This window comes from Antechinus flavipes, chromosome 3, assembly GCF_016432865.1.
Source record: "Antechinus flavipes isolate AdamAnt ecotype Samford, QLD, Australia chromosome 3, AdamAnt_v2, whole genome shotgun sequence".
Lineage (NCBI taxonomy): Eukaryota > Metazoa > Chordata > Mammalia > Dasyuromorphia > Dasyuridae > Antechinus > Antechinus flavipes.
In genome coordinates, this window is record NC_067400.1 from 328,165,435 (window position 1) to 328,185,952 (window position 20,518).

At 35.7% G+C, this 20,518-nt stretch overlaps 1 protein-coding gene across 1 annotated transcript in view; it reads left to right on the top strand.

Annotated features, from left to right (window-relative positions):
* The first annotated feature begins 8,360 nt into the window (after positions 1-8,360).
* The window catches only part of PCCB (propionyl-CoA carboxylase subunit beta), a 64,187-nt gene continuing 52,029 nt past the window's right edge, over positions 8,361-20,518 (top strand). Inside the window, exons 1-5 of the mRNA XM_051985601.1 lie at positions 8,361-8,596; positions 10,995-11,114; positions 13,050-13,118; positions 16,746-16,802; positions 18,091-18,204. Coding sequence (XP_051841561.1) covers positions 8,405-8,596; positions 10,995-11,114; positions 13,050-13,118; positions 16,746-16,802; positions 18,091-18,204 — 552 coding nt within the window. The 5' untranslated portion in view covers positions 8,361-8,404. The remainder of the gene's footprint in view (positions 8,597-10,994; positions 11,115-13,049; positions 13,119-16,745; positions 16,803-18,090; positions 18,205-20,518) is intronic.

Here is a 20,518-nt window from a genome sequence, read left to right on the forward strand (position 1 = left end):
TAAGGGATATAGACTGATAGACAAAGAAAACTTAAACAACAAAATTGAATGTAATCTTGTAGGAGACAATTTTTAATTGATTTAGAACTTTGAAGTATTCCTGATGAAAAGACTTGGGACACGTAGAAACAGTTCAAAAATAGAGTTAAGTGAAGCATAAAAAGATAAACATGAAAGAACACTAAAGGACTGAAAGAAATTAATTGCTTATATTTAAACATGATGAGATACATGCATCTTCTCTGAAACTCTACCATTATCAGGGGTCATAGAAGGAGTTTAATCAAAGAGGATCTGGGAGTAATTCTATGTATTGGTCTTAAGACAAGAATGGAAATGAGGGGAAGAGAAATATATTGGGGGGGGAAGCAGAGAGGGAAAGAAAGAAGGAGAAAAGGGAGAGCAGATGACACTAGAATTTCACTAAGAATACATAAATAAATTCAATAAAAAAGATATACAAAAATTCAACAAAAAAGATATATTAGTTTTTGACTAATGACTGGAAATGTTAATATGGCAGGAACTAAGGAATTGAAGATGGTATGAGAAGGATGATTTATAGAGCAAGGTATTAGGAGAAGTGGTAAGATCAAGGGCAAAAGAATTAGCAAGAAAAGGGGGTAATTTTTTCTCTGAGATAGGAGAGAAAGAAGAGTCTGGTAAAACATGATTTGAGATGTGGAGAAGGGAGGATGAAGATGCTCAATTATTAAGTTATATCAGTGCTGCAAGATTTGACTGCTTTTGTAATAAGTGATTTAGGGGAAACATGGTTAGCTCTTTCCAGTCTTCTTAGATTTGACTTCCTTATACATACTCAACAATCTAGGGACATTGACTTCTTTGCTGTTCTTCCCACCTACCAACACACTATCTCTCTATTCTTTGTATTTTCACTGGTTGACCCTCATTCCTGGAATTCTCTCTCTACTACTATCTCCTGGTTTCATTTGCTTCTTTCAAGTATTAGCTAAAATTCTACCTTATGCAAGACTCCTTCCCCATTATCAGTACTAGTTTTTTCCTGTGATTACTTATTTGTCTATTTAATAATAGATATGATAATATCTAATATGATAATAGATAAATACAGATATGCATTTATCATGTATGTGCACTTAACACCATATACTAAGATAAGATCAATATGGGTCCATGATTTGGCATAAAGAAGGAGGTCATAAATAAATTAGAGGAACATAGGATAGTTTACCTCTCAGACTTGTGGACGAGGAAGGAATTTGTGACCAAAGAAGAACTAGAGATCATTATTGATCACAAAATAGAAAATTTTGATTACATCAAATTAAAACGCCTTTCTACAAACAAAACTAATGCAAACAAGATTAGAAGGGAAGCAGCAAACTGGGAAAACATTTTTACAGTCAAAGGTTCTGATAAAGGCCTCATTTCCAAAATATATAGATAATTGACTCTATAAGAAATCAAACCATTCTCCAATTGATAAATGGTCAAAGGATATGAACAGACAATTTTCAGATGATGAAATTGAAACTATTTCCATTCATATGAAAGAGTGTTCCAAATCACTATTGATCAGAGAAATGCAAATTAAGACAACTCTGAGATGCCACTACATACCTGTCAGATTGGCTAAGATGACAGGAAAAAATAATGATGAATGTTGGAGGGGATGTGGGAAAACTGGGACATTAATGCGTTGTTGGTGGAGTTGCGAATGAATTCAACCATTCTGGAGAGCAATCTGGAATTATGCCCCAAAAGTTATCAAATTGTGCATACCCTTTGATCCAGCAGTGCTACTGCTGGGCTTATATCTCAAAGAGATACTAAAGAAGGGAAAGGGACCCGTATGTGCCAAAATGTTTGGGGCAGCCCTGTTTGTAGTGGCTACAAACTGGAAAATGAATGGATGCCCATCAATTGGAGAATGGTTGGGTAAATTGTGGTATATGAATGTTATGGAATATTATTGTTCTGTAAGGAATGACCAGCAGGATGAATACAGAGAGGACTGGCCAGACTTAAATGAACTGATGCTAAGTGAAATGAGCAGAACCAGGAGATCATTATATACTTCAACAATGATACTATATGAGGATGCATTCTGATGGAAGTGGATATCTTTGACAAAGAGAAGATCTAATTCAGTTCCAATTAATCAATGATAGACAGAAGCAGCTACACCCAGAGAAGGAACACTGGGAAATAGGCATTTTTGTTTTTCTTCCCAGGTTATTTTTACCTTCTGAATCCAATTCTCCCTGTGCAACAAGAGAATTGTTTGGTTCTAGGATATACTGTAATTTATTTAACATGTATAAGACTGCTTGCCATCTAGGGGAGGGGATGGAGGGAGGGAAGGGAAAAGTTGGAACAGAAGTGAGTGCAAGGGACAATGTTGTAAAAATCACGCATGCATATGTTCTGTCAATAAAAAGTTATAATAAAAAAAGAATTCTTATGCTAAAAAAATAATGTATGTGCATATCTTTATCTATTTATATTATTTATCTCTCTAATCTTGTTTGTACATAATTGTTTGCACATTGTCTTCCCCAGTGGTCTATGAGCTCTTTTCAGCAGGGACTGTTTTTGCCTTTCTTTGTATCATTAGCACTTAGCTTAACACAGTGCCTGGTACATATTAAGTGTTTACTAAATGCTTCTTCCTGAAGTATGAAACTACTATCGTGGGAAATGATACAGGCAATAATAGAAGGATTGTTGAGCAGAAAGGAGGGCTTTCATTTCTGTATGACTCATAGGAAATATTTACAATGCAGCTACATCCATCATCCAATTTAAACACTTTTATGTATACCATGGTTAATGATCAACTTTATTTAACACTGCTGCTCACACCTATGATTATTTGTCATCTTTGGCTGTTAGGTGGCAAAACCTAGTCCATGAACCTTCACCCATCACACACAGACCAACAGCACAGACAGTAAAAGTTCTAAGCTTTCATTCAGACTTTTGATTCAAGCTTGTTGAAGACAAGTTTTCTTTGGAAAAAGATATAGACAAACAAAAATGTTAAAGATAAATTTATCTTTTGCTATTTTGCTAAACAATGCCCCAAATGTAGGAACTCCATGATTGTGATTGCTGGGGGAGTAAGGTTGAGAAAAATAGTTAAGAAATTTATTAATAGAGTGAAGATTGTTTAAAAGTGGTCCAGTGATGCAGTTCAGCTTAGCTGGAATGAGGATTTATTTTGAGTATTTCTATAAAATATAGCTGGATTTATTAGTATTACACTATAGGTTTTTTGAATTGTAATAAGTAGGCAAAAGGGTATTACCGAAGGTCTTTGAGAAGATCAGTGCAATTCTTTTTTTTTTTTTAATAACTTTTTATTGACAGAACCCATGCCAGGATAATTTTTTTACAACATTATCCCTTGCACTCACTTCTGTTCCGATTTTTCCCTTCTCTCCCTCCACCCTCTCCCCCAGATGGCAAGCAGTCCTATACATGTTAAATATGTCACAGTATATCCTAGTTACAGAAGGTAGAAATAACCCAGGAAGAAAACAAAAATGCAAACAGTTTACATTTCATTTCCCAGTGTTCTTTCTTTGGGTGTAGCTGCTTCTGTCCATCATTGATCAATTGCAACTGAGTTAGATCTCTGTCAAAGAAATCCACTTCCATCAGAATACATCCTCCGATTTTTTTTTCCCTCCCTCCCTCCCTCCGCCCCCTCCCCTAGATGGCAAGCAGTCCTTTATATGTTGGATATGTTGCAGTATATCCTAGATACAATATATGTTTGCAGAACTGAACAGTTCTCTTGTTGCATAGGGAGAATTGGATTCAGAAGGTATAAATAACCCGGGAAGAAAAACAAAAATGCAGATAGTTCACATTCGTTTCCCAGTGTTCTTTCTTTGGGTGTAGCTGCTTTTGTCCGTCATTTATCAATTGAAACTCAGGTCTCTTTGTCAAAGAAATCCACTTCCATCAAAATATGTCCTCATACAATATCGTTGTCGAAGTGTATAATGATCTCCTGGTTCTGCTCATTTCACTTAGCATCAGTTCATGTAAGTCTCACCAGTCCTCTCTGTATTCATCCTGCTGGTCATTTCTTACAGAACAATAATATTCCATAACATTCATATGCCACAATTTACCCAGCCATTCTCCAATTGATGGGCAACCATTCATTTTCCAGTTTCTAGCCACTACAAACAGGGCTGCTACAAACATTTTGGCACATACAGGTCCCTTTCCCTTCTTTAGTATTTCTTTGGGATATAAGCCCAATAGAAACACTGCTGGATCAAAGGGTATGCACAATTTGATAATTTTTTGGGCATAATTCCAGATTGCTCTCCAGAATGGCTGGATTCGTTCACAACTCCACCAACAATGCATTAGTGTCCCAGTTTTCCCGCATCCCCTCCAACATTCATCATTATTTTTTCCTGTCATCTTAGCCAATCTGACAGGTGTGTAGTGGTATCTCAGAGTTGTCTTAATTTGCATTTCTCTGATCAATAATGATTTGGAACACTCTTTCATATGAGTGGTAATAGTTTCAATTTCATCCTCTGAAAATTGTCTGTTCGTATCCTTTGACCATTTATCAATTGGAGAATGGCTTGATTTCTTATAAATTTGAGTCAGTTCTCTATATATTTTGGAAATGAGGCCTTTATCAGAACCTTTAACTGTGAAAATGTTTTCCCAGTTTGTTGCTTCCCTTCTAATCTTGTTTGCATTAGTTTTATTTGTACAAAGGCTTTTTAATTTGATGTAATCAAAATTTTCTATTTTGTGATCAGTAATGGTCTCTAGTTCATCTTTGGTCACAAATTTCTTTCTCCTCCACAAGTCTGAGAGATAAACTATTCTATGTTCCTCTAATTTATTTATAGTCTCGTTCTTTATGCCTAGGTCATAGACCCATTTTGATCTTATCTTGGTATATGGTGTTAAGTGTGGGTCCATGCCTAATTTCTGCCATACTAATTTCCAATTATCCCAGCAGTTTTTATCAAATAATGAATTCTTTTCCCAGAAGTTAGGGGCTTTGGGTTTCTCAAACACTAGATTGCTATAGTTGACTATTCTGTCTTGTGAACCTAGCCTTTTCCACTGATCCACTAATCTATTTCTTAGCCAATACCAAATGGTTTTGGTGACTGCTGCTTTATAATATAATTTTAGATCAGGTACAGCTAGGCCACCTTCATTTGATTTTTTTTTTATTAATTCCCTTGAGATTCTCGACTTTTTATTGTTCCATATGAATTTTGTTGTTATTTTTTCTAGATCAATAAAATATTTTCTTGGAAGTCTGATTGGTATAGCACTAAATAAATAGATTAGTTTAGGGAGTATTGTCATCTTTATTATGTTCGCTCGGCCGATCCAAGAGCACTTAATATTTTTCCAATTATTTAAGTCTGACTTTATTTGTGTGGAGACTTTTTTATAATTTTGCTCATATAATTCCTGACTTTCCTTTGGTAGATAGATTCCCAAATATTTCATGGTATCAACAGTTATTCTGAATGGAATTTCTCTTTGTATCTCTTGCTGTTGGGTTTTGTTGGTGATGTATAAAAATGCTGAGGATTTATGGGGATTTATTTTGTAGCCAGCTACTTTGCTAAAATTATGAATTATTTCCAATAGCTTTTTGGTAGAATCTCTGGGGTTCTCTAGGTATACCATCATATCATCTGCAAAGAGTGATAGTTTGGTTTCCTCATTGCCTACTCTAATTCCTTTAATATCTTTCTCGACTCTTATTGCCGAGGCTAGTGTTTCTAATACGATATTAAATAATAATGGTGATAGTGGGCAACCTTGCTTCACTCCAGATCTTACTGGGAAAGGTTCCAGTTTTTCCCCATTGCATATGATGCTTACTGATGGTTTTAAATAGATGCTCCTGACTATTTTAAGGAAAAGTCCATTTATTCCTATGCTCTCAAGTGTTTTTATTAGGAATGGATGTTGGATTTTATCAAATGCTTTTCCTGCATCTATTGAGATGATCATATGGTTTTTGTTTGTTTGGTTATTGATATAGTCAATTATGCTAATAGTTTTCCTAATATTGAACCAGCCCTGCATTCCTGGTATAAATCCTACTTGGTCATAGTGTATTATCCTGGTGACGATTTTCTGTAATCTTTTTGCTAATATTTTATTTAAGATTTTAGCATCAATATTCATTAGGGAGATTGGTCTATAATTTTCTTTCTCTGTTTTCAGCCTACCTGGTTTAGGTATCAGTACCATGTCTGTGTCATAAAAGGAGTTTGGTAGGACTCCTTCAATCCCTATTTTTTCAAATAGTTTATATAACATTGGAATTAATTGTTCTTTAAATGTTTGGTAGAATTCACATGTAAATCCATCTGGTCCTGGGGATTTTTTTTTAGGGAGTTGATTGATAGTTTGTTCTATTTCTTTTTCTGAGATGGGACTGTTTAGGATATTTACTTCTTCCTCTGTTAGTTTGGGCAAGCTATATTTTTGGAGGTATTTTTCTATTTCATTTAAGTTGTCGAATTTATTGGCATAAAGTTGGGCAAAGTAACTCCTAATTATTGCTCTAATTTCCTCTTCGTTAGTGGTGAGTTCTCCCTTTTCATTTTTAAGACTAACAATTTGATTTTCCTCTCTCCTTTTTTTAATCAGATTTACTAAGGGTTTGTCTATTTTGTTGGTTTTTTCATAGAACCAACTCTTAGTTTTATTAATCAATTCAATAGTTTTTTTACTTTCAATTTTATTGATCTCACCTTTTATTTTTAGAATTTCAAGTTTAGTGTTTGACTGGGGGTTTTTAATTTGTTCCTTTTCTAGCATTTTTAGTTGCAAACCCAATTCATTGACCTTCTCTTTCTCTATTTTATACAAATAGCAGAATACATCCTCATACAATATCGTTGTCGAAATATATAATGATCTCCTGATTCTGCTCATTTCACTTAGTATCAGTTCATGTAAGTCTCTCCAGCCTCTCTCTATTCATCCTGCTGGTCATTTCTTACAGAACAATAATATTCCATAACATTCATATACCACAATTTACCCAGCCATTCTCCAATTGATGGGCAACCATTCATTTTCCAGTTTGTAGCCACTACAAACAGGGCTGCCCCAAACATTTTGACACATACGGGTCCCTTTCCCTTCTTTAGTATCTCTTTGGGGTATAAGCCCAGCAGTAGCACTGCTGGATCAAAGGGTATGCACAATTTGATAACTTTTTGGGCATAATTCCAGATTGCTCTCCCGAATGGTTGAATTCGTTCACAACTCCATCAACAATGCATCAGTGTCCCTGTTGTCCCGCATCCCCTCTAACATTCATCATTATTTTTTCCTGTCATCTTAGCCAATCTGACAGGTGTGTAGTGGTATCTCAGAGTTGTCTTAATTTACATTTCTCTGATCAATAGTGATTTGCAATACTCTTTCATATGAATGGAAATAATTTCAATTTTATCATCTTAAAATTGTCTGTTCATATCCTTTGACCATTTAGCAATTGGAGAATGGCTTGATTTCTTATAAATTAGAGTCAATTCTCTACATATTTTCGAAATGAGGCCTTTATCAGAACCTTTAACTGTGAAGATGTTTTCCCAGTTTATTGTTTCCCTTCTAACCTTGTTTGCATTAGTTTTGTTTGTAGAAAGGCGTTTTAATTTGATGTAATCAAAATTTTCTATTTTGTGATCAGTAATGGTCTCTAATTCATCTTTGGTCACAAATTTCTTTCTCCTCCACAAGTCTGAGAGGTAAACTATCCTATGTTCCTCTAATTTATTTATGATCTCGTTCTTTATGCCTAAATCATGGACCCATTTTGAGCTTATCTTGGTATGCGGTGTTAAGTGTGGGTCAATGCCTAATTTCTGCCATACTAATTTCCAGTTCTCCTAGCAGTTTTTGTCAAATAATGAGTTCTTATCGCAAAAGTTAGGATCTTTGGGTTTGTCAAACACTAGATTGCTATAGTTGACTATTCTGTCTTGTGAACTAACCTATTTATTGATCAGTGCAATTATTAACCGGGATTATTCTGGTAGCTGTAGGAAAGACACTTGAAAAAAATAGTTGGAAGATAAGGAATCATGCAATGGTTTAGGGCCTAGGATAGCGTTCGTATGGGGGAAATAGCCCAACTGTAACTCCCACAGTTCAGAATTAGACTTCTCCCACACGCGAAAGGCTCCCAAAATTGTCGAAACAGGCTCAATCACGTGGACTGATAGACAAAACACTCTGTACACTGGGCCAGTTCATCTTCCCCGCTGGAGGTTGTGTATGCGCTGTTCTAGTAGAGCAGGCAGCGCATGCTCACTGTCACCAATGCGCCCAATGCGCCGGCGCAGTGAGAAAAGGTGGGGAAGAAGGCGGACAGGAAATCAGAACAAAGATGGCGGTTGCACTGCGGGCGGCGGCGGCCGGGACCATCCGATGCGCTCTAGTAAGCAGTACCAGAGGCTGGACGGCGCAGGCCCGAAAATACTGCAGCCAGCCCGTCACCGTTAGAGAGCGCATCGAAAAGAAACGCCAAGAAGCACTACTCGGAGGCGGTCAGAACCGTATCGATGCTCAGCACAAACGAGTAAGTCAGAAAGACAAGCCTCAGGCCCCGCCCTCATTCGCTCTTGGCCTATTATTTTGTGGCGTGCCCCAAGACGCCCATTTGGAGTCAGCCAATCAACGAAGTGTAATAAGGAGGCGTGCTCCAGCCCCTCCCACTTTTCCATTTTTCAATCTGTTTCAGTAAAGGGACTCTAACCCTCCCCCACCTACGCCCCCTAAAATCCTATGCTAAAATTACTTTAAAAGTAGTTCGTCTCTTCTCTTTCTATTTGTTCTTCCTTTCTGTCTCTCTGTCTCTCTCTTTCTCTCTGTCTCTCTCTGTCTCTCTTTCTCTCTCTCTCTGTCTCTTTTCTCTCTCTCTCTCTCTCTCTCTCTCTCTCTCTCTCTCTCTCTCTTTTCTCTCTCTCTCTCTCTCTCTTTCTTTCTCTCTCTCTCTCTGTCTCTCTGTGCGCGTATTTCTCTGTCTTTCTCTGTAGCTGAGAGGCATTTATCTGTCTCTATCTCTTAAAGACCTGTATTCTGGGATATCCGGGCAGGTTGGGACAGGTAGAGACATTGAGCCAGGAAAAGCTGGGGTGGGAGTGGAAATCATAAAGAACTTTGCTTGCAACTCCCTCCTTTTATGCACGAGAAGAAGAGGTCCATAGAGCCTACCACCCACCTTGTTCCTTGTGCTTGAGCACACCCCTAGGGTCCTTTCTTCCAATCCTGTCTGACAGAGTTGCAACGTGATGTCATTTATTGCATTCTCTGATTGTGGAGAGGGTATTGAAGTTGAACTCACAAAATTCCTGACGCTTCTAACCACCTCTGACACTTAAATTTTTTTTTTCAATCAGCAAACATTTATTTTCTTCCCCAACCCACTGTGAGGAAAAATTATAAATCCAGACCCTTGCAATAAAACAATTTCCCTGAATGGACATGTTTCAAAACATGTATCATTATGCACAGTGAGTCCTGATATAACCTCTCAGTCAGAACTGAGTAGTTCTTCCTCATAAGTCTTCTTGAACTCATGATTGATCATTGCATTGATCAGTTTTAAATTTATTTTTTATTTCAATTTTTTTCATAATATAAAAATTATATTTTACTTTTTTGATTAACAAATTTACTTTTCTTCCCACTTTACCCCTTTGTTGAAAAAAATCTTGTACCAAATATACATAATTAATCTAAACAAATTCCCTTACTATCATACTTTGAGCCCACCCTCTCTATGGGGAGGTAAATATCTTGCTACCTCCTGAGCTCTCTGGGTGGTCATTACATTGACAGATTTTTTTCAAAGTTATTTGTCTTTACAATGTTTTTATTGCAAATTGTTCAGTCTGTGTCCCCAGGTTTTTGAAACAGTCCCCTTCATAATTTTTTAGAGTTCACTAATATTCCAATACAATAATTGTCTTTAATTTGTTAAACCATTCTTCAATTGATGAGTACCCCCCTGAGTCAAAGGAGCTGAAGTATATATTTTTGTATCTCTGGCTCCTCTTTTGATCTCATTGGGGTATAGGCCTAATGTTGATATTGCTGGTTCAAAGGCTATGCACAGAATAGTGATTTGAGGGGAAAGGGGATGTTTTCAAATTGTTTCCGGCACATCCAGCCAGAAGTCTAGGTCATTTCTAAACTCCACTGGTATTGCTATTATGACTATTTTCCTGAAATTACTCCAACCATTGTCATTTTTTAATTTGTCACTTTTTCTGACTTAAATGTATGTGAAGTAGAATTTCTTAATTGTTTTAATTTGCAATTCTATAATTGTAAGTGATTGGGACATTTAAAAAAATATGTCTATTCATGACTTGGATTTATTTTGACAATTTCCTGGTCTATCCTTTGACCATTTAACTACTAGATAATGGCTTTGGTTCTTAGATATTTTAATATTTTATATATCTCCGCTATAACAAAAACAAACTTACTGCAAAAATTATTTCCCAATTAACTATTTCCCTTTAGATTTTAATTGCATTGGTTTACTTATGAAAGATCTTAAAATTTTATGTAATCAAATCATTATCTCTTATTTCATTATGAACTTTTTCCCTACCCAGAGTTATAAAAGGTGTTTCTTTACTTGATCTTCTGATTGTTTATTTGACCTTTTATAGCTGTCTTGTTATCATTTGGAGCTTATCTTTACATATGGTATGAGATGTTTGTCTAAACCTAATTTTTACCAAACTGGGAAAACAGCACTTTAACCTGTATCTTAACCAGTCATTTCAAACAGAATAGTCAGGTTTGGGATGTTGGGGACCAGGGAAAGATTAAGAGAGTACAAATGGATAGAGTGACAGAAGGCAAGATACAGTCACTGATAAGCTAATTTCCCCTTGGGTTTTCCTTATATGATTTACAGACTATTTTACTCAGGGCATTTTGTGTGTACTTTTTCATTTCAGGGAAAACTAACAGCCAGAGAGAGAATTAGTGTCTTGCTGGATCCTGGGAGTTTTGTTGAAAGTGACATGTTTGTAGAACATAGATGTGCTGATTTTGGAATGGCATCAGATAAAAATAAGGTATTTATTAAGAATTGTGGCATGTATAATTCTACTACACAGATATTACATTTATTTATGTAGATGTAATGGCCCTATTGTGTTAGAATTCTTACAAAGTGATAAGTCAGTTGTCTAATTTTAGCATCTTGCTTAGCAGTTCTGTAGTTCAGAGTTCACACCTTTCAGACCTTTAAGAGTTCACATATTAGTTCACACATTAGCGTTGGAGATTCACAAGTCAGGAACCCACAATCCCACTCTCTCGGAGGAGGAGTCAACCTTTGAGTTCACACCTTAAAAGAGCATGTAAAAGAACAAGCACTAGAGACTTGGAGAGATGGAGAAAGCAGGAGTCAGTTGAGGAGACTGAGAGCCAGAAATCAGTTTGGGAGATTCATCGAGAGCTGGAGGTTGAAGCTGGCAGAGGCAAAGGACTAGTAACAAGAGCTCTCAGAACCAAGGAAAGCTTACCGGGCTATTTTGGAAGAGACAATAAAGGACTACACTTTAACTCCTGGCTGCATTTGGGGTGATTATTACTTGGAACTGAAACTAAGGCTGCCTCCAGAAGCCCCGCAAGAAATCTACTCCCAGAGAAGGATTATATTTTAGAAAAGAAGAACACTACACTATTGCACCATGGGAAGAGGGCTGTCTCAGTCAAAAAAGGCCCAGGGTTAAGTTCTATCTCTGATACAAACCACAACCTGAGTTTCCTAAATAATTCTCTAAGATTTGAGAAATCTTAGAAACAGTTGCTGATCTCCCCTGCAGAAGAAAATCACTGAAGAAATCACAGATGCAGGTGAAAAAAAAATCCCTGTTACACCATAGAGAATGGTTGCGTCTTTCCCCTGATATCTTGTTATTCAGTAATTGTTTACTGCTGGTAGGGGCATTTATAGGATTGACCCTGCAGAAGAGTATACCCGGATGATTCGGGTCCTCTGTTGGGCTCTTGATTGATCTACATGTGCTAGTTTTGAGTGAAGAGCTGGAATCTTTTCTAGGCAGTCACTTCTTTTAGAATTGCACATTGCTCGGAGTTCATCATAATACATCTTTCAGAAGCTCTGTCTGCTTTGGTTGCTTAGATTTTTAGCACTGTAGAAAAAAAGGTCCTGGAACAAATGTTTAAAATAATGTTTTAGTTTCATTCAGACTTAGCTGAGAAAGCAAATCACAAAGTTTGACCATTACATATATCTTTTTTAACTAAACAAGAAATAGAAATACAACTCATGTTTATTTAATGGATGCTTTGGGCTCCGGGGAAGAGACAAAGTATAGGTAAGGAGAGCTCAGTAAGATATTCCCTATGATTTTTTTTAACCAAAGGAATCATAATTTAATTTTCACAGCATTCTAGCAATTATATAACCAGACATGAGTAGTTCTCTGTATTTAATTTTGTAATTTAAGCTTGTTCTAGTTTTTCTAAGTATGGATCTACTGTAGTGTGAGGCTGGGAAATTGTCTTAACAATCTTTTTGGGAGAATTCCCATTGATCGATGAAATTCCTTTTATAATTGTGGCCTTCCTTTTAGGAAATCACGATGTTTGTTTTTTTTACTTTAAAAAAGTTAAAATACATAACTCAGCATTCTCTGAGAACATTTGCAAACCCAAGACTATGATTATATGAATTGATAATTCTAGACCTCCAGCTCTCAGGGAGTTTCTTGTTTTTAGAAGCAGAATGTAAGACTTAAAAACTATACTAATAGTTTTTACTTCTTATGCAAATTTAGAAATCTGATCAATTTCTAATCCAGTGTGATTGCATTAATGGAGTTCATGGGTATTTTGTATTCATTGTTCATACTTATATGTCAAGTGTTGTTTTAGCTTTCATTTTTCATTTTTTTTTATTAAAAAGCAACAACCATGTTAATTAAAATAGATAACATTTATGTTTTGGCTCTTATATCTTTGATTTCTTTTTCCTGTAGTTTCCTGGCGATAGTGTGGTAACTGGCCGCGGTCGGATCAATGGAAGACTAGTTTATGTCTTCAGTCAGGTATAGTATATTCATTGTGAATATTTGAGTTATATCTAGCTTTAACTTGATGTAGTATGTTGAAATTTATCAGGCTAAAAGTAGAAGGGAACAAGAAAGGAATTAATCAGGTGGTCCTGAGAAAATGAAAACTTCTGCTTGATGGTAGGTAGATTTGTAATCCAGGTGAAGAGCTATCTAAAGGCCAAAGTTATTTTCTCAGAAAGATAAGGGATTACGGGTGCTGTGTCATATATACTTTCAGACATGATTATATCATGTTGGTCATTTTTGTATAACTGCTCTCTCTCTACATATGACATATAAAGTTATCAATAAAACTTAATAAAAGCTAAGGCCATAATTAAAAACCTATAAAAATAGAGGTTAACCACAAGGTGGAGTTATAGTAGAATGTAACCAGGGACTGTTTAACAAATGCTTAATGAATAAATGAAAAGAATGAATATGAGTAATAAGTGCATGTCTCAGGAACTTTTCTTGGAGAAAATATGTCTTTACTACAACTTTAGGTTTTAAGGAGATTCCCAAAGTGGAATGAATATTACTCTGTACAAGTGGTTCTAGAAATCGTGAGTTTCCTCTTGGGGATAGTTAGTGAATGAGGTAATGTTCCAGATGGAGGATGTCTTGGAATAGAGAATATTTCTTAGGTATACTATTATGCCTATAATCCTAAGCTTATAACTATGGTATTTTTTCTTAGCCAATAAATTGGGTATTAAAAGCAAGTGCTCCCTTGAAAGTATTTGTAATTATAGTTGTTATCAGGCCACATGAAATAAATAGCTTTTTCCAGGTGGATGTTTTGGGGACAAGTAAATTTAAATATAGGTAATGCTTTACTTTAGTGCCTTTTACAGATCTAAAAGTAGTTTAGAAATATAAAATACATTATGAATATCCTGATTTACCTGTGAAATCAAGTAGGTTTGGCATATCAAAAGTATAATTAAAAAGTAATAGTTATAGCTAGTATTTACATAATGTTTTGAGGTTTACTAAGTACTATGTAAATATTACATCATTTTATCTTCACAACAACTAGAGGAAAATGGTTTTCTCTGGGAGAAAGCAGGTTTCTCAGGAAGGTTTTCTGGAGGCAGCCTTAGTATCAGTTCAGATCAATAATTATCCCAAAAGCAGTCAGGTGGTAAAAGTTCAGATCTTTTATTGTCTCCAGTATAGCCCGGTTAGCTTAGAGGCCTATCTCTCTGCTTGGTTCCAAGAGCTCCCTCGAATGTCTCCAAATCCAAAGGTTTGTCCCTTCAGCCTCCAGCCACCACAAAGGTGAATCTGTCTTGCCTCTGAGAGAGGGCTTGTGGGCTTCCTCCCAGAGTGCTCATCTCTGACTCCAGTCAATGTTTCGAAATAACTCTCTTCTGAGAGAGGGTTTCTGGCTGAACTCACTTGTAGCTTCCCTCTCAATCTAATTTAGCTAAACTCTCCTGACTGGGCCTCTGCTTTCTTCTTATATATGAGAGAGTGGGATTATGGGTTTTCTCCCAGAGTGTTCTCTGGCCCTAAGAGCTTCAAGGAGGTGTTAACGGTGTAACTTTGTAAATTTCCCATACTTGTGAACTCCAATGAGTACTTAAATACTTCTTGCTTACATGAGCTCTCTAAAGGTGTGAACACAAGCATTGTTTCTATTAGTTCTACTTAGTACCTTGTTTCAGGTTCTGGCCCAAAACATTTCCTTGTAAGATCAGATCAAGGATACTGAACCATGCTAAATTAGATAATTATTGTCTCTATCAACTCTAATGCTTAACAGTTTGTAAAGATTCCAACAAGAGGAGGTGCTATTATTCCCATTTTTCATATGAGGAAACTGAGGCAGAGTTTTTTGTTTCATTTTTTAAAGTAACTTGCCCAGGTACATGTCGCTAATATAGATTTGAACTCAGGTCTTCCTACCTTAAGTCTTCCTAATTCCACACTCAATACTTCAGCTACCTGTACCACTTGCAGCCTATATAATGTGTTGAAATATTATTCATTTAGATAATAGAGCTGTATTGACTTGAAAATGTTTTGTTTCGGGAGTCCAAATGGAGGTACAAATTATCATCTTCAAAGAGTCAAACATCTTTAGTTTTTTGCTAATTTATAAAAATTGGATTAAGAAAAAAAAGTTGAATAGGAGAAAGCATCAACATTAGTGAGGCATAAAAAGATATGTCTTCTGGATCTTATTGCCTCTTCCATGGCAGAATGCTACAGAAAGAGTGTTATTTGAAAAAATTAAAGTAAAGGGCAGAAATTCCCCATGCATTTTGCCATGCTGTTATAATCTCTCTGTTTTCCAAGTTCTCCCTGGCAGCAGTTTCTGCTGTTTCTGATGGTTTATTTTTATCATCGTCAGAGAACTTGTGAAAATTGAAGACTGGTTTGGTCTATAGCAAGCTTCTCTAGAATGTTTCATTTTCATTTACCCCTCGGTTTGATACAGAGAGAGACCTGCTCCAGGCTGGGGGGAAGTCCAGCTGTGGGAGGGGAGGATGAGTGGCACCAGTAGCAGCCATGCACTCAAGGATGCTCTGGATTTCTTAACTTTTGAAAGCATCTTTCCCTAAGTGAGAGGGCCCATGGAAAGGCCTGGGATTTAGAAGTCAGCCCTTTCTTTGAAAAGTGATTGTGGCAACTCACTCAACCTTTTCTCTCTTATCATGTGGAGAAAAGACTATTAGGACCACCAATTTACTGGGTCATGTAAGAAGAGTGCTTTATAAGCCCTGTTGTCATGCAGCGTGCAGCTGGTTTCACGCTGCCATTGTTTCTGTTTTTGCCTTTCAGCAGAGGGTACCACTTCCTCTACATTTTGTCCTGTGAGACCTACTCAGGGCGGAAAGATGGCCTCTAACTTAGCCTTTAGCCTGAGCAACCAAAGTTAGCTAGTAAAGTGCACAGTGCATCTGAGAGGCATTATGGGGATTCTTAGTCAGAAAGGCCTGAGTTCATATCCTGTCCTTGAAACACTTAGCCAGTTGTGTTAACTCCAGCCAAGTCTCAGTTTTCCCTACTATAAAATAAGTGGTTTGGGCTGGATGGTCTCTAAAATGCCGTCCAGCTCCAGAAACTATGAAAATGGTATTACAGTGATACATTTTAATTTTAATACTGGGGGAATTGTAATTTCATATGGTAATTTTCATAGTGAGAGACAATTGTGTTAAGTGCATTACAATTATTATCTCATTTGAGCTTTATAGCAACCCTAACAATCAGGTGCTATCATTATCCCCATTTTACAGATGAGTAAATTGAAACAAGCAGAAGTTAAGGAATTTGCCCAGTGCCACATAGCTAGTAAGTGTCTGAGGCTGAATTTGAACTCAGGTCTTCCCGATTCCAGGTTGGCTCTGTATCCACTATATCATCTTACTGCTCCTAATTTTACATGTTTTCATGCTCCATAGCTATTAGAATCATCTTTGGGAATGAAAAGCTGTTTAACAACAATATGGAAATTTGAAAATAATTCACAATACAAAATTTTTGCAAGAGAAAGTAAAGTTTCTAAAAGTCCATGGAAAAAATGAGCAAAAACCTTTTTCATGAATTCTCCCCATTCCAGTATTTTACAAATTTTAATGGTTTTTTTTTTTTTTTTTTTTTTTTTAGGATTTTACAGTGTTTGGAGGAAGCCTGTCAGGAGCTCACGCCCAAAAGATCTGTAAAGTAAATATTTAACCATTAGAAAATGCTCTTTGGGATGTACTTTAATGTCTATTGAACTATAAAACAACCCATATAATGGAGTCTAATTGAACCTTTTGTGATTCCGTTACAATGCCTGCCTGTGTTATAGAAGCCCAAGAGCAGAAAAAAAGTAGAGAATTAGTTTGTTGAGATTTGGGTTTGGGATAAAGGCAAAATAAGTTGTCTTGTAATGTCCAAGATATCTTTTTTCTATCAAGGGTATCTGGATCATAGGAAAATGATTTGTCATGAGCCTTGAACAGAGAATATATAGTTTAGTTGCCATATCCATGCAGACAGGTTATTTGCCCACTCCATCAGAAGTACTTTTGAACAAGTAAACATGGTAATTGATTATGTGTACCAAAAAGACTGTTGGCTACTGAATGCGTGTCTAATACATATGATGAAAGGTTATAAAAAAGTGTATAGGCTGGTATTTTAAAAAAAATTTTGAAGAAAAAAAGGAAGATTTAGGGACATAGGACTCCCACAGTTTGTAAAATTTTTGGCCCTCCTTTCACACCAGAGAAGTCGGAATTATTAGGATATTTAAAGATAAAATGTGTTGATATTGTATAACACTATACACAATTTTATGCATTTTTGAGTTTCTCACCTTTTTCTAAATCATCTGCAGCTTCCCCAAAACTCCAAAAAAAAAAAAAAAAATTCCTGTTTAATTTCTTATGCCAACCTGCAATGCATCAGAGCTGTGATTGGGAAAGTCAGCATGTGGAAGGAATAACTATACTTGACACAAAAAGTAGATTTCTCTCTTTTCTAAATTTAGGGAGAGACCCTGTGCAGCAAGAGAACTGTTCGGCTCTGCACACATATATTGTATCTAGGATATATTGCAACATATTTAACATATATAGGACTGCTTGCCATCTAGGGGAGGGAGTGGAGGGAAGGAGGGGAAAAATTGGAACAGAAGTGAGTGCAAGGGATAATGTTGTAAAAAATTACCCTGGCATGGGTTCTGTCAATAAAAAGTTATTCTAAATAAATAAATAAATAAAAATATTTAGGGAGTGAGCTAAGACCCTCAGGGGCTTTTTAAAGATGTAGCCTTTTAAATATGCTTCAGTGTTCTTCCTTTTATGAAGGTATTTAGTTAATAAAATGAACCAAACTTGCATTCTTTTCACCAACTTTGGTAAATCTTTCATGAAATATGCTGTGGACATGTGTTAAAATACTCTTGGTCCCAATGGGTAATGATGAGATGTTGTTATAACCCAGGTTTTTGTGCTTCCTGCAGATCATGGATCAGGCAATGTTGGTCGGGGCCCCTGTAATTGGACTGAATGATTCTGGAGGTGCTCGGATTCAAGAGGGAGTAGAATCTCTAGCTGGGTATGCTGATATATTTTTGGTAAGAGATTCAGTTTGAAGAGAATGAAGTAAAAATATATCGCATTATTCAACTTTTGGATGTCTCATTCTCTCTCTTGAATTTTCCCCTGTTTTAATAGTAATACATATGTTCTGGGTTTGGCAAAGATATCTATCTGGTCAATGATATTGAATTAGGGGAAAATGTATTCATAGATCATTTGTCTAGATTAAGCATCCATGATTTTAAATTCAAGAACAAGAAATAAAACTTTACTCAACACAGACCTACATTTTCAAATGTACTTAAATTTGTCTTTATGATATGGTTAGGGGAGAGAGTAAAGTAGGGGAAGAGGGAGATGGAAGAAGAGAGAAAGAAGAGAATTTAGTTCATTTTATTAACTAAATAGCGTCACAAAAGGAGAAACAGTGAAATATTTGAGGAGAGAGAGTAATAGAGGAGTATAAGTAAGAAGAGGTAGAGATCTCGACAAACAAATAACTAAAGAAAAGGAGGTAGAAGAAAATTGAATCAGGAAGCAATACTAACCTCTAGGGCAGGGGTTCTTAACCTTTTTCGTAATGGACTGTTTTGGCAGTCTGGTAAAACCTATGCAACATTTTCCAGATTAATGTTATTAAATATATCATCCTTTATGAAGGAAACCAATTATATTGAATTCCAGGTACATATATATATATAATATAATGTACATATATATGTAAATATATGTATGTATATACATATATATATATATATTAAAAACACTGTCAGATACTCTTGTTATATTTTAACTTTTCCTTGGACTATAACATGAATGGTGTTATCACAGATGTTTGAAATGAATTAACCAACCACTATTGAATACTTAATATGCTAAAGTGTTTTTAGTCAGTTCATCCCTCCTCACAGCTTTTCAGTTGTGAAGTCATTGCAGTTCAGCAGACAAAAATGGGATTTTGGAGACAGAAGGCTTGAATTTGGTGTTGGGCAAATCACCAAATCTCGCCGACTCTCAGGATTTTTTCATCTTTAAAATGAAGGAAGTTGGACTAGATGTCTTCTGGGCTCCCCTTCTAGTTCTGACTCTATCATCCTGTGAACTGTTTTTTTTTTTTTTTTTTAAATTTAAGCTCTAAGGCAGTACTCTGAATTCTAAAGCTGTAGCAGTCTACCAGGGGATCATTTTTTTCTTTGGGGATTTATTGGCCGAGACTAGAACAAAATTAATCTAGTGACCAAAAAAAAAAAAAAAAGTTTAAGCAAAGAGCCAGATTTAGCTCATTGGTTTGATACATTCTCCTTAACCTTTCTTTAGGGTCTTCTACTTCTGTCCCAGTAGAGAAAAGGGACACTAATTACATTAAAATTTTTTAATTCCCTAAGAATTTACATAGGTGAGGGACAAGAATAGCATGATTGTAAAAGTTTAGAGTTGGAAGCTTATCTTAGAGGTCATTTATTCTAATATAGCACTATAAAATATTATGATTTACATTATGAAAAAGTCTTGGAAATAACAAAGTTTTTTATTTTTAAAAATTGTTCAATTAAAATTTAGCAAACATTAAGTGCCTACTTTTGTTCCAATTACTTGGGATACAAGATAGAAATAAAATGACCCCTGCCTTCAACAAGCATGTTTCCTAATGATTAGGATAATTATTATAAAGATTTGGAAAAAAGAAAAAAAAAACCTAATCTGTTTACAGAACTCCATATTATCTTCTGAATGTGCATATAACTGGATTTTACTATAAAATACAAATCTGTCTGAACATTTTTCCTAATTTGTTTAGTTATAAACAGGCAACTAAGAGTCACTCTGAATGTTAAATTTATGTGAACAGTACTTAATATAATCAAAAATCAGAGCTAATTCAATCTGATATTTATTTAGTGATATGCATAATCTTTGGGTAATTGTGTCTATAGGTGACAGTGACTTTAATTTCATGTCATTTCCAAAGCCACTCCCTCTTGTTTCCATTTTTTCCTTCTCACATCATTTGTAATGAGCAGCAGTTCATTTCAGTTTTCTCTTATATCATGAACAGCATGATCCTTATTCTCCATATAGATGCATATGTTATAAAACAAGATTCTGAATTTCAGACATAAATATGATAGAGAATTCTCAAAATCAAGCAAATAATTGGCTCAAAGTAGTCATATGCATATAACTTCTTTGTTTAAAAATATTAATTTTAAAAGGACCCTAAAAAGGAAGAAAAATAAAGAAATAAAAAATAATGATTTTGAATCTAACACCCCAGCTGATAGTGTTGTCCATGTTCCTCATTTGTCACCTTAGCCTGACTTTCCTAGGATTACACTTCTTGTTAGAATA